The sequence below is a fragment of the Podarcis muralis genome, chromosome 6 (genome assembly GCF_964188315.1).
Source record: "Podarcis muralis chromosome 6, rPodMur119.hap1.1, whole genome shotgun sequence".
In the NCBI taxonomy this organism is placed as follows: Eukaryota; Metazoa; Chordata; class Lepidosauria; order Squamata; family Lacertidae; genus Podarcis; species Podarcis muralis.
This window is the reverse complement of record NC_135660.1, coordinates 15,382,593-15,397,525: the sequence shown is the minus strand read 5'-3', so window position 1 is coordinate 15,397,525 and position 14,933 is coordinate 15,382,593. Positions and strand designations below refer to the sequence as shown.

The following is a 14,933-nucleotide window of genomic DNA, read 5'->3' as shown; positions in this document are numbered from 1 at the left end:
AAGGTTCTAGCTATACTACAAATCAATTAAAGTTTTATACCTGTGAAACGGCCATCCTTCCACTGTTGGGAGGATTCCCAACGGAATCACCGCAACTACAGATTGGTAAGAGCTGAGAATTCTCTGCCTCTTTCATCACAAAATAATACTTCCCAAGGTTCCATAAGACGAAGGAACAGTTACCCATCTCCAACTGTCCTGCATACCAGGAACAGCCCCATACTGCCCTCAAATAATAATAATAATAATAATAATAATAATAATAATAATAATAATAATAATAGGTTGGTTTTTTTCCAGGGTGAAGAATTTTATTCTCCATTTTTTGGTTTCTGCTCTGGATTTCTAGAAGTAACACCCCCAACCCCCCCCTCAGGTATTTCTAAGCTCTTTTCAGGACTATAACTTTCTCAAGCCACCTCATTTTAATCACCAATATACAATTCCATTACAAACAAACACTAAACATACAGTTCCAACCAGAGTAAAACAGAAAGTTCATAAAATTCAGTAAACGGTATGCACATTTACTCGGAAGTAACCTACACTGTGTTCAATGGTGCTTACTCCAAGAAAAGTCTGCATAGGACTGTAGCTTTAGCATGGATGTAGCCTTTTCCCTCACAAAGAAACAAGTGGGTCAGATATTAAAGGTAAAGGGACGCCTGACCATTAGGTCCAGTCGTGACCGACTCTGGGGTTGCGGCGCTCATCTCGCTTTATTGGCCGAGGGAGCCGGCATTTGTCCGCAGACAGCTTCCGGGTCTGTGGCCAGCATGACTAAGCCGCTTCTGGCGAACCAGAACAGCGCACGGAAACGCCGTTTACCTTCCCGCCGGAGCGGTACCTATTTATCTACTTGCACTTTGACAGATATTACTGGGGTGCAAAACAAGTACACAGGGAGGTCCAGATTAAGAGTAGCACCAGATCCTGCAGTACCATCTACATCATCATCATTTCTTATTATTTATTAAATTTGTATTCTGCCCTCCATCCAACGATCACAGGGTGGTTCATAGCATAAAATTACAAAACGAGAACGCAAAATATGTCCCTTCTCCCAACAAATGTCTGCCCAGAAATCCTTCGTGTGTTTGTGTGTGCGCGTGCACACACACACAATGTCTTGAGGTCATTTCACGACAACAGAGCATGAAAACTGCTGTAGACAACCTCCCGCACTGACTCTTAGGAGTTATGCATCCTTATGAATGACCAAGTCAGAGCAGAAAGGCACAATACAATTTGGGTACAATTCAACTTGAGTTTATTCTTTATTTGATTGTTGTTAGCCGCCCTGAGCCCGGCTTCGGCTGGGGAGGGCGGGATATAAATAAAATTTATTATTATTATTATTACTACTCAGAGTACATCCAATGAAATTAATGAAGATTCCCAACTTCATTCCATTCATTACAATGGCTGTACTCTGAATTAAACTTACATGGCAGGTCACCACTTGTTCAAGACTGAGTTGAGACTTGTGACCTCGCCAGAAGCCTGGGACTCACTGCCCGTGATATCTTTATTGGCTCAAGTTTGTATGTGATGATTTGCGCTTTTTTTTTTTTTTTAAACTTTTTATCTTGGAAATAGTAAAAACAGAAAAATCCTATCATGCGAACCAGCCCCAAGAGTCAAACTATATGTTACCTCCCACATCCACCCAGGAGACAGGTGGGTGGTGCCACCCCGCCTATCAATCACCTGATGTCATGTCGGCACCAGCTGACTGACACCTGCCAAAGTTCACATTAGGTCACGGTAACTGTTGAAGTTTTGGCAATTTTCTTTGAAGGCACGCTTTGAAGGCACTGGAAATGTGCCTTCAAAGGGCTTCCCTGTAACAAGCAATCAGCTGATTGATTTTTCTGTGCAGGTGGAAATGCTCGTAAAAGTAGAGCATTTCCCTCTCTGCAGAGAAAGCAGCTTGTACCTAAAGTGCGAGAGGAAGCCCTTTGAGTACAAGCCATTGACCTCAGCTGATCCTCAGTCCTTGCAATGAGCCCTGTGCTATGCTTTGAAGACCCAACAATCACCTGCCCCACCACGTAGGTCAGGCGTGCATAATGTCAGGTGTCAGGCAGGTGGGTTTAACTGAGCATATGGGCTGGAAGTCCCCCCCTTCCCCCAAGCAGGAGAGCCATGGCTGGATGCCCCCCACCCCAATAAAGAGTTGATCAAAGCAACAGCTCTGGGATAGAGGGTGTTTATCGCTTCATCACTGTACCGTTTCCCCGGTAGAGCAGTAGAGACTTAGGTCTCCAGCTGGACTACAGTTCCCATCATCCCTGACCACTGGTCCTGCTAGCTAAGGATGATGGGATTTGTAGTCCAAAAACAGCTGGAGACCAAAGTTTGGGAAACACTGCTGTAGAGCCAGCCCACAAAAGCTGCTATTAGTCACACAAGGAAAGAAATATATTGGGTTGTAGTCAACTAAGTTTTATTCAGAGTAGAACCACTAAAAGGAATCAGCACTGACCAAGTTAGGGCTATTAATTTCAGTGGCTCTACCCTAAGCACAACTTAATTGAATACCACCCATTATATCCCCCATGGTGGGACTAATATCAATTCGGAGGGAGTTAAGATTGAGAAAATCTGACAGCCAGTGTGGCATAGGGGTTAGCGTTCTGGGAGAGGACTTGGGAGACAGGAGTTCAAAACCCCTGCTCAGCCAGGAAACTCACTGAGTAATGTTGGGCCAGTCACAGTCTCTCAGCCTAACCTACCTCACAGGGCTGTTCTGAGGATAAAACAGGGAGGAAGTTAGGACCACGTTTGCCACCTTGAGCTCCTTTGCAGAAACATGGGGTGTGAATGTAAATGAATGAATAAATAAGACATTGAGGCAAGCATAAAAGACACCAGTCAAGTTCTGAGCGACTTGCATCTACTTTGAAGTAAAAACAAAAAATGTCTGGGGGAACCAGTTATAGCTGTAACACAGAGCTGAGGAACATGTCATAGTTCGAGATGTCATAGGACTACAGCTCCTATCAGGCTCAGCCAGCACAGCCAGTGAGCAAGGCTGATGGGAGTTGTAGTCCAACAACATCTCGAGGGCCGGAAGTTCTCCAGCTCTGCCTCACATGTGGTTTGGGGTTGTTGTCTGAAATCTTTATCCTGGCCTTCGGCACCTAAGATGTGTTTTCAGGAAGAAGAAGAGTTTGGATTTGATATCCCGCTTTATCACTACCCTAAGGAGTCTCAAAGCGGCTAACATTCTCCTTCCCCTTCCTTCCCCACAACAAACACTCTGTGAGGTGAGTGGGGCTGAGAGACTTCAGAGAAGTGTGACCAGCCCATGGTCACCCAGCAGCTGCATGTGGAGGAGCGGGGAAGCGAACCCGGTTCACCAGATTACGAGTCCACCACTCTTAACCACTACACCACACTGGCTCTCTCAGGGTCTCTCAGGTTTTCAGGGCCACCCTATTCTTGCGAACATAATGTGTTTTAACTTCTGTAGTTTTAAAATTGTTGTGGCCCGCCCTACGACCTATTGGTGAAAGGTGCGTCATAGTAATAACAAGAATAATAAAAAATATTGACTCTCTTCCGCTACACAATTCTAGGATCTAGGCTGAAGGCTGTTCATTGATAGGGAACATATTCAATCCAATTGAAGAAGCAAGTGGGCTGATACAGTTTACTATTTCTCTACAAAATAGAAGTGTTTAGAATGTCGTTCACTGGCTCAACCAAACAAACATCACGTTTCATATTTGCTAAACAGAGGAAACGTGCAACGCAGAATGAAAAAAAGTTGTCATGAAAAGAGTATGCTTGATATGCATCAAATTCACCAGAGCAGCCCTTTGTGTAAAATCTATTGACAGCATGTTTTATCCATGAGAGATTCAGAATAAGATACAATGCATGATTTCCTCTGTTTTGTAGCTTTCAATCTTAAGTGACAAAAATAAGAGATTCCTTGCTATTCTTGACATTTCCCCTTGCAGTTACAAAAACCACCTTCCCCCTCTTCTTCCCGTTTTCATTATTTGCCATTTCTTACATAAGAAAGGTGTCATTAGCTAATTCAGATACGGGGGACATGAATTCCCATTTGGAAGTCTGGGGAAGTATCATAGGGACATAGGGAGCCGTCTTATACCAAGTCAGAACATTGGTCCATGTTGCTAAGTACCATCTACACTGACTGACAGAGGCTCTCTAGGGTGCCAGGCAGGGACCTCGTAGGCATACCTGGAGATGCTGAGATGCTCTACCACTGAGCTACCAGCCCTTGCGCGATCTTGAAATCAGTGTTACCTTCATTAGTCTGTCCTTCGGTTTCTTCCCCATCGCCTCCGTCTTCCTCGATTGATCCAGGTAACCCAAAAAAGCTCGGGCTGGTCACTTGCCAAAAGGAAGGCATGCAACAGAATGGCCCCCTCACCTCGACTTGAGCTTGTCACATAGAGAACTGTGTAAAGATAGCCATTCTTAGGACGTTTATAACCCCTCAGAGGGAGGAGGAGGAGGGAAACTTGGAAAGAGGCGATGTGGGGAGGGCTGTGGGGAAAGCTTATTTGTGGCCAGGGAGGATAGAATTAATCAACTTGAATGTTAATGAAAAACCCAAGCACTCCTTAGTGTTTACCTTCTTTTCCCCGGCTGTTAAAATAGGAAAAGTGCAAAGGGCACAGGGACTGCACATCGATAAGCCCACCTAAGTGGGCTGGAATGCTCACTTGTGAGTGTGTCGCACTCTAGACATTCATTCAGAGACAAGGAATTAGAGAGACAAGACGGGTTCTTTATTTCAAAGCACGCAGATTCTGTTTTTCTGTTCACAAGGAACACCCAAAGTGGCTCATGACTGCCACAATTAACCAAGGTAAAGGTAAAGGGACACCTGACCATTAGGTCCAGTCGTGACCGACTCTGGGGTTGTGGCACTCATCTCGCTTTATTGGCTGAGGGAGCCGGCGTACAGCTTCAGGGTCATGTGGCCAGCATGACTAAGCCGCTTCTGGCGAACCAGAGCAGCGCACGGAAACGCCGTTTACCTTCCCGCTGGTGCAGTACCTATTTATCTACTTGCACTTTGACGTGCTTTCGAACTGCTAGGTTGGCAGGAGCAGGGACCGAGCAACGGGAGCTCACCCCGTCGCAGGGATTCAAACCGCCGACCTTCTGATCAGCAAGCCCTAGGCTCTGTGGTTTAACCCACAGCGCCACCCGTGTCCCACAATTAACCAAAGGACACGTTAAATGTGGGAGTGCCAATCTGAATAAAATATGGGGTGGGGCAGGTAAGCCCCACCTGCAAAATCGCGCATATGATGCGGTGCATGCACATCATTTGAATGGCAATGCCAATCAACTGGCCCCCTCAAATATTTTATTGGGGGGGGGATGAAAACCCCTCGGTCCCTAGGAGTGGGCTCCTATGGTTAAATGACAAGTCAACATAAGCTGGCAGGAACATAAGGGGTCTCCACAACAGAAAAGGTTCTGCAGGGAGGAGGACATGCCAGGGAAGATGGTTCTATATTAATAAAGTGATAATTTGTTATCCAGCCAGACTTTTGCGGTATGCAGGCATTCAGCTTATACAGAACTCCTAACCGGACTGAATTGAATACAACTGCATGTGTAGCTAAGAACTGGCTACCACAGCATTTTGCCTAACAAGTAAAAAAAGCGGGTATAATCTTACACGAAGAGATATCGATCCAATCAAAATAGCACTTTAATAACTCTGTATTCCAAAAACTGCTGGAGTGCAGAGTTAGTAAGGTATTATGGCCAGGGTAATTAAGAATATGCCTCTCAAAATGCATCCTGTATAGAATCATGGTTTTGTAGAGCTAGAAGGGACCTGAGGATCATCTAGTCCAGCCCCTGTAAGGGGATCGAACCTGCGAACTTGGCGTTATCAGCACCACACTCTAACCAACTGAGCTAGCTAGAAATGCTACGAACCTCAGCTTGGGAAAACTGCTGCTATCTTACCTGAGGGTAGGTCCCACTGAACTCAGCAGAGCTTACATCTGAGTAGACATGCAGAGGCTTGCACTACCAGCATCAAAAAATCTACCTGCTCCATGAGCCAAACCCATTTATTACGAAGTCCAGTCTCTGGCTAAGTCCATAGTGCACTCTAATAAATTTAATAGAAGATCAAATATTTATGGTTAACACCACCCGATGAAGATAATCTCTGATAACACTCTTCCCAAGTCTGGGAGCAATCCTACTCACGAGAAGCAGGCCTAAAGCAAGGCGGTGTAAATTAACATGTATAAACATTACAGCAGACCCAAACCCCATTCCTCAGTAGGGTGACTGCCATCTGCTCTGCCTAAGCCTGGCAGAAGGAAAACAAGCCTTTAAAACAGGGTTCTTTGGTCTTTGTGCCAGGTTTCCAGGTCACACGAATGAACTGAACGGGCTTAGGATTCAACCTGAGTCCCCCTTCTGTGGTGCTTCCCTTGCTGCCACCCCAGAGCATCTCCTCTGGGGGACTCAAACTAGGCTTGGATCAGCCAGCTTTGGCTTGGCTATGGCTGGGCTCCAGCTGAGCTGGGAAGAGCATTCTACAAATGCTAAACCAGGTGAGGGTAGCCATTGGTTCTGAACCCTCGGTGAGTTAGGGACTTCTCCTGCATGTGAAGAATCCAGTGGATTGAGTGGATGAGACCACCAGTAGGTCCAACGGTCAAGAAGGCGATATCTGCATGTGCTGTAGAGAGAAGTGAGAGGCAGATGGGGCTTGTCCACCTGGGAAGTCCACCTAGGAGATGGAAAGCTCTGACTCTAAAGCTCAACTGCCATGTGGGGCATCTTCGAGAGAAGAAAAAGCTAAGGAGTAAAACCTACACAAATCCAGAGTGGAGTCCCTAAGATGGTTGGATGGAGCCTTGTAGGCCTCCTTCCAGCGACACCTGCAGCCAAGCTGGTGCCAAATGTATTGTTCTGCTTTCCGTGGCTCAGTCACCTCGATCATGGCTGGGATGGAGGAAATATGCTGGTGTGTCTTCAGCCAAACCAAGGATGGGGAGTTACAGTGATGACGCGGGTGGCGCTGTGAGTTAAACCACAGAGCCTAGGACTTGCCAATCAGAAGGTTGGCGGTTCGAATCCCTGCGACTGGGTGAGCTCCCTTTGCTCGGTCCCTGCTCCTGCCAACCTAGCAGTTCAAAAGCACATCAAAGTGCAATTAGATAAATAGGTTCCGCTCCGGTGGGAGGTAAACGGCGTTTCTGTGTGCCGCTCTGGTTCGCCAGAAGCAGCTTAGTCATGTTGGCCACATGACCTGGAAGCTGTACACCGGCTCCCTCGGCCAATAAAGCGAGATGAGCGCCGCAACCCCAGAGTCGGTCACGACTGGACCTAATGGTCAGGGGTCTCTTTACCTTTACCTTAACCTGGTTGCACTGTGAGCCTTCCAGCTCAGCCATAGATCTGTTGGATCCTAGCCCCACTCATCTTGCCGAATCTCGGTTTAGGATTGCATCCTTAGTCATTTTCATTAATTCCAGCAGGTCTTCTCTGAGTAAAAGTTATTAGAAGACCATACATGATTTGCAGAAACAGTTATCATATTTTACAAATGAATTCAAGTTGCCTAGAACTACGATGTCTAACTGCAGTGGCCGTATTAATACATATTAAATCTATATAACTGTATCACTGTGAACAGCATTCAGAATTCTTCTTAATGCTTTCCCAGTGCATTTTCTTTTTAGAAGAATCATAGGAAGGCACTGTTTTCCTACCAGCTCATCCACTCTTGTTTTCTTGTCTGGGGACACGATTAATCTTTGCAGTACACAATTAGCTACAGGCAATGAGCTTGACTTGGCTCTTCTAGGTCATTAGCACTGATCTGGTCTGGTCTGGCTGGCAGCAGTTTCATTGGTCTCCACCAGCACGTTCAAGCATTTTCCACTTTTTGTCTCAGTGACTGGTCATCATGATGAAACGCGGCAAGCTTCAGAGAACGCTCCATCTTCCAACCACCTTTCTTAATGGGATATTGAATCTGTGTTGGCTCTGTCCTTCGAGGAAGTCTCACATGAGTCAAAGATGACAGAGAAGATACATGATGGATGCCCATACAATAAACATTTCTCTTTTTTTTGAATGGGACATCCACACTGTCCAACCAATGCTGCCTGTCAGGCACTTTCCACATGGCAAAGAATGTGCTTGGCTAAAGACTAATCTTTGCTCTGGTTGCAAGTAAAACTTTAACCTGCAGAGAAAAGTTCACTCCTCCAGTTATGCCAACTGATTTTCCTGGTGCAAAGGAGTTTTTGTCAAAGGGATTAGGATGTTCCATTGCAAAGCATGCATGATAATCCTGGGAGGGCTCTCTCAAGGACTCTTGACACTGGGGTTTTTTTGGCTGTATATTCTGCAACACGTCACCAGTGCCATAATAGTGGATTTATACTGAGCTGTCCACACGTTGTTCCTATTCACCCATTGTTCTCTGATGGCTCCCCAATGTTATTGCATTAATGCCGCCTGGAGGGGCACTCTTGCAACAAAAGCCAGACCAATAAAATAAAATAAACCGGAACATTTGTGATACAAGAGTTACAGGATTTCAAGCAGTAAAATGCATGGACTGGAAACAAAACAATATGTCCACCCTGAAACTTTTGCAGGCACAAATTGTATTGAAAGTGGAATCGTGTATAAGAACCACCATGATGGGCACAAATAATCGAGAAGAGGAATGTCTGGAGGTGCCCCCAGAACTATGTCCTACCAAGTTCAGTGGCACTTACTCCCAAGTAAGTTTACTTAAAACAGCAGCCTCAGGGCCAAACTGGATATTTTTTTGGGAAATCATAAATAAAATAAGGTACCCATGAACGTAAACAAGTCAAACACAGCATGCAGCAGAGGCTTGTGCAACAATAGATGCTATTTTTGTTATTTCACCCACAAGAACATATAAAAAGAGGCTGTTAGATCTAGCCCAACATCCTGTTCTCATGCAGCAACCAGATGCCCATAGGAAGCACACAAACAGGACCCGAGTGCTAGAGCACCTTTCCTAAGGTCCAAGAAAAATATTACTATTATTATTATATATCTATTTATACAGCAGTATATTATAAATTTTTCTGCAAGGGCCAAACTATCCAAGAGAGCCAGCAAAGTGAATAGTGAGGATGTCTGTTGAACCTCTACTGCAAGAGTGTTCCAGAGCATACATAGGATCAGTGACACCAAATTCCCAACTTCTGGTTGAGGTCAGTTGGGCCTCTGTAAAATGGGGGACAACTTGCAGCACTCCTCCAGATAATCTCAGTGATTGGACTGGGATACAATGGATCCAGCAGTCCTTAAGGCATCCTTGCCCCACACTGTAGAGTTAGGAGTGTCTACTGCCATGCATGTCTGTGGGCAGGAGATCTTTGGTGGGGACCCAACTTGAAGCTGAGCCAACCACAATAACATCTACTTAGCCTTATAGATTTAATTTTGAACGACAAATGACAGGAGGCCCAACCTGGTGCCTTCCCAGTGTTTTGAACTATGACTCCCATCAACCCCACCCAGCATGGGACTTGGGAGTCCAAAACAGTGCTCCCCTGGATCACATGGTACGTAAGAAGATAGGCATTCTGACTCCTCAAGTCAGAATGCTGCTCCTCAAGCTGATCTTGAAAGAAGCTGCAATCGCAACTCATTCAGCTTCTGGTCTAAATCACTTTACTCCTAAAGAGATGTGGCCAACCTTCTGCAGATTGCTTCTTGTCTCCAGTTGACTAGTTTTAGTATTGGTTGGGCACATGCCAGGTCTTTGTGGTGTTGACATTCAGTGTAAAGTCACATTCACATTCTGTACATTCTCAAATGCGTATCTTTGAGCCTCATCGGACAACCACCATTTGATTAGAGTGAACCATTGTTGGAGTTTGCTCCACATTAACCCGATAGCAGAAGGTATAATGGGGTGACTGTTTGCAGCTTTGATTAATCATTCATCTACAAAGACTTGCCTACAGAGTAGTGATAGAATTCAGGCTTCTTCCATCGGGAAATATTCATTACATATTGCAGGCTTTAACTCAATATAGAAACCCGACCATCGCTTACAGACTTGGGCATTTCATTATTCAGCAGAGATGCCCTTGTCCAGCTGTTGGGAAGATGGACATTTGCTTGGAATCTGTAGAACCTAAACAACACCCAGCTTTTCATCACCGGGGGTCTTTCATAGTTTGCCCTGGAAATGCCAGGAACTGAACTGAACCTGGGAGATTTCGCATGCCTGTTATGTGCTCACCCGCTGAGTTGAGGGAGAAGGTCCATGTTTTGATGGTGGTTCTCCATTCCAACTTCTTCCCTTTTCAGAAATTAGTTGAAGCCGTTCACTTCTGCAAGAAGAGACCACATGTTGCCTGTAATATGTACTGACAGGTATTTAACTAGTTAATAATATTAGTTTATTACTGTATTAGATGCTGGAGAGGAAAACTGAGATTGCACCCAGCCGCTACTGGATGTGGACTGCACAGCCAAAGTTTACAGCACAAAATCAAATTAATAGCTTTGATGGCCTTGAGGTGGACTTCATTATTAGCACAAATATTAACTTGGCAGGAAAGCTTGTGATTCAATCTGTACTTGCGATTGGAATTTGATCGCCTTAAATGAGCTTTCTCATCTGCTGATTATTAATTCTTGCTACAGTCGGGAAACTACAAGCAATAAACTCGGCTGGATCTGCACGGCCAGGCAGGAGCAATATTTTTTAACTGAGACATGCACTGGGCACAAAGCTCAGGAAGCAGCAATGTTAGAGGCTTCTTTCGACTATCGAGTTTTTAGCGCAGCCATCTTCCCTTGAAATTGCACTTTACACCAACTCCTCCAGCCACCATTGCTTACCCGGGACAGTCTATATTTCCTAGGACCTGACTGCAGGAAGAGTGCCTTATTTTTTGGAGGTAGGGTTCTTGAAGATGCATTTTTTTTTAATAAAAAAAAGGTATTAGTGTACATTAGGGACGCGGGTGGCGCTGTGGGTAAAACCTCAGTGCCTAGAACTTGCCGATCGTATGGTCGGCAGTTCGAATCCCCGCGGCGGGGTGAGCTCCCGTCGTTCGGTCCCAGCTCCTGCCCACCTAGCAGTTCGAAAGCACCCCTAAGTGCAAGTAGATAAATAGGTACCGCTTTATAGCGGGAAGGTAATGCCGTTTCCGTGCGCTGCGCTGGTGCTGGCTCGCCAGAGCAGCTTCGTCACGCTGGCCATGTGACCCGGAAGTGTCTTCGGACAGCGCTGGCTCCCGGCCTCTTAAGCGAGATGAGCACGCAACCCCAGAGTCGGTCACGACTGGCCCGTATGGGTAGGAGTACCTTTACCTTTATTAGTGTACATGCACGGATAGAGACACTACAGTTCTTCAGGCTTCACGTGCATGACTGCACACACACATGTTCTCTAGATGTTAAAACTCTGACTGGGAAGGTGGCTGGATCCAGACTCTGGAGTGTAGATAAATGTCAATGCACACACAAAAACGCCACGTAATCAGAGTTGAATGGGAATCAGAGGTGGATTTAGGGGAGTGTGACAGGTTTGCCTGCTCAGGGTGCTGAGCTGAGAGGGCACCTCAAGGAGCACTGCAATGATAATGTAGAATGGAAAGCAAGAATCCCCTGCCCAGAATTTTGGTGCTGCACAGAGCGCTGCTGAAATTTAAAAGCCCAAAGTACACCACGAGGGGAATTTCATGGCCATGTCCTCCAGCTTCCTATTCAGGATCCATAATGCAGGATGGAACTATCACATTCCTGAGGCAGTCGGTGCCATTGTTGAACATCTCTGACTCTTTGGCTTAATGCCATGGCTCAGGGAGTGAGTGGTGCTCCTGATGGGGCTCACATCACGGCCGCACTGAGGGACCTGCACTGGCTGCTTATCAGCTACTTACCTGGTTTTAATGTTCTGCTACTTCCATACAAAGCCCTAAATAACTCTGGACAAGGTTACCATCTTTCTCTTCATTGCCCAATAAGGGCACTACGATCAGCTAATGGAACCTGGTTAGTTTCCTTGTGGCCTGATGATTACTTACTGTGGTAACGCAGAGTTGAGCTTTTTCACTGGTGACACCAGTGCTGTTGTTGCTTAGGGCATCCTGCAGAAACACAAGAGATGCCATCAGTATTGGCATTCTGTCGGCTCCTGCTTAGGCAAGCATTCCCCTGAACTGAATTCTGGTTTTATTAACTTTGTTTCCACTGTTTTAATTGCATATTTCAATTAGATATGTTTTAATATTACTGTGTATTTTAATTATGGTTTGATTTTATAGTTCTTAGAAGCAATCTTGACACGTAAGTGGTATATTCATTGGATGATGATAGTGCAAGCCGATCTCTTCTATTTGCTACCCAAAATCTGAATCTGTGCACTTCCCACCCACTGGTTCTACTGCCCTCTGGAGCATGAGAGACCATATCTGCTGCATCTTTGGGATGGAAGCCCTCCAGTTATTTAATGGCTGCTATCCTGTCTCCCTTCTCTGCTCTGGGCTAAACATACCCAGCTCTTTCCACCATTCCTCATAGGCAGGAATGACAAATGCATCATTTTGGTTTCTCTTAGTTACTCATTTGCTTCAAGCTTATGTTCCGCCCTCCACATTTCCCCATCAGTTTGGAAGGGTCAAGCAGGAGATGATACAAAGCACTTCTGCCAGAGGCTTTTGAATAGGAATGGGGGGGGAATGCACCCCCTAAATAAGAGGGTTCACAAAGCCTCCAGAGCAGATGGGAGGAGGACATGGGGAGCACACTGGGAGGAGGGGAAGGAAAGGCAATGATCCTGGCACTGAAGTAATGTTTGCTTAGTGCTGTCTTGGTTACCTGCAGAAAGCTACAGCTGCATCTACTCAAAATAAATGTATTGATTAAAAGGCATCACTTATAATGGCTTATAATCACTTATATTGGGACGCGGGTGGCGCTGTGGGTTAAACCACTGAGACTAGAACTTGCCGATCAGAAGGTTGGAGGTTCGAATCCCCGCAACGGGGTGAACTTCCGTTGCTCGGTCCCTGCTCCTCCAACCTAGCAGTTTGAAAGCACATCAAAGTACAAGTAGATAAATAGGTACCACTCCGGTGGGAAGGTAAACGGTGTTTCCGTGCACTGCTTTGGTTCGCCAGAAGCGCCTTAGTCATGCTGGCCACATGACCTGGAAGCTGTACGCTGGCTCCCTCGGGCCAGTAAAACGAGATGAGCGCCGCAACCCCAGAGTCAGTCACGACTGGACCTAATGGTCAGGGGTCATTTTGCCTTTATAATGGCACCAGAGATGGTCTCACAAGGGTTTCCTGCCCACAGCAGTTGTTCAATGTCCTTTCCAAGAAACACCCTCCAGGGTGTCCTTTCCAGGAGATGTTGGGGGCACAGTTTTCAAACTGCAATTAGCCAAACAAATATCCTTAACTATTCTCAACAGTCCCCGTTCATTATTCAGCTTGCATTGCTAATCCGCACTGTGCCAAAGGGATTGGGCCACCCCGGAATCAGACAATGCTGAGTGCCGGCTGTTCAATGTAGCGCTGTACTTTTCTTCCTCTCTTGCAAAAGATCTCTGTCAGATGGTTCTCTCCTATCCTTCACGTACCTGCCTATTGACTTTCTCTCCCCTCGCCTCCACTACACACCATCTCCCTTGAGGAATTATGGCTTGGCTGCCAGAAGATTAATTTGCTGGAAGATTTTTGGACTTTGGGTCCCTTTTAAGCTGCACAACAGCATCCCAGGGCACGTCCCCAGATAAGGACTTTGAAATATTATCTGCCTTGTGCAAGATGTTGTTGGGAAGATTTTAGGCGAATGTCCCCCTTGTGACTCAGCGATGGCTTTCGTGTAGCTCCATCGGTGTTGCGAAAATGGCATGAATCAATAGTCATGTGCATTCAGCTGCCTTCATTCGTGGGGTTTCCCCTCAGCGTGCTAAGGACAGGCCGTATTGTCAGATGTCAACACCATGCTCTTATTTCAGCAGGGAGGGATTGGTACGCACGCGCTCCTCTTGAGATAGGATTCACCCAGAGCAGCAGCAGGGAACCTCCGGGCCAAATTAGGTCTGGCAGGCCTCCCCATTTGGCCCATGAGGCTGATTCAGCCATGCCCACCCACCTTGCACCCGGTGATCCACTCTTAGATAATTGTCTGTGAATCGACCACACAATTTTGGCCAAGGCAGGTAGCATTTCATGCACATTTAAGCCACATTTTCATAGGCCGTCTTAAACCCCACATGGCGTGTGGAGAGGGACAGGTTGCAAAGGCTCCACATGGGTAGCCAGATGCGGTCTTTGCAGCATCATTCAAGTCGTACCGCTTTGTTCCACCCTGAAATATGCTGGCATTTTGTTATACAGGCAACTTCACGTTTGCACGGGGCTTGCATTCTGAGGCATCATGCGCATGAGCTAGACGTGCATCAGCCCGCTGCGTTCTGGGCCCCGACCCCTTCTGGTGCCGAAAACTGCGCATGTGTTAGTGGTTGCACACATGCCGAATGTGTGCAAATGGAGAGTTTCCTGTACTGGGGTGGGGGGTGGCAGCAAGGGGCAGTAAACTCCATGAAAAACTCTAAGAGGAAAAATATATAACGGTCAGTGACCTCTGACTCTACTATACTTACGGAAATAGCAAACAGACTGTACCGTAAGGCTTAAATGGAACCCTAGGAGAACCAGGGGCTGATTCCCCATAAAAGCAAATATTCTGTCCCTTTGTAGTATAGGTTGGCCATTGTTATTATCAGAACACGGGCTCAGGTCAACTGATAAAAGGGCCTTACGGAGTAAATCCAACCTCCCTACCCCCTTTTCCTTTTATTGATTCTTAGGACTGAAGCTTTTGTCATTTGCAGTAAACATTCTCAGTCCATTTACAAGGCTGGGATATTTCAGGACCAGTGT

The 14,933-nt window shown here is 46.1% G+C and overlaps 1 protein-coding gene across 3 annotated transcripts in view; it reads right to left on the bottom strand.

The window, feature by feature from the left end:
• SLC2A2 (solute carrier family 2 member 2) overlaps nucleotides 1-7,951 on the bottom strand; it is a 40,895-nt gene extending 32,944 nt beyond the window's left edge. The window contains exon 1 of one of the 3 annotated variants that reach the window (XM_077929779.1): nucleotides 7,740-7,951. Coding sequence is in view for 2 of the 3 variants with exons in the window: in XM_028731567.2 (XP_028587400.2) it covers nucleotides 4,285-4,317 (33 nt within the window). In the remaining variant the exon portion in view is untranslated. Of the gene's footprint in view, nucleotides 1-40; nucleotides 71-4,284; nucleotides 4,515-7,739 lie in introns of those variants that run through there. The other 2 variants (XM_028731567.2, XM_028731566.2) reach the window with 2 other exon arrangements.
• Nucleotides 7,952-14,933: the final 6,982 nt, after the last annotated feature.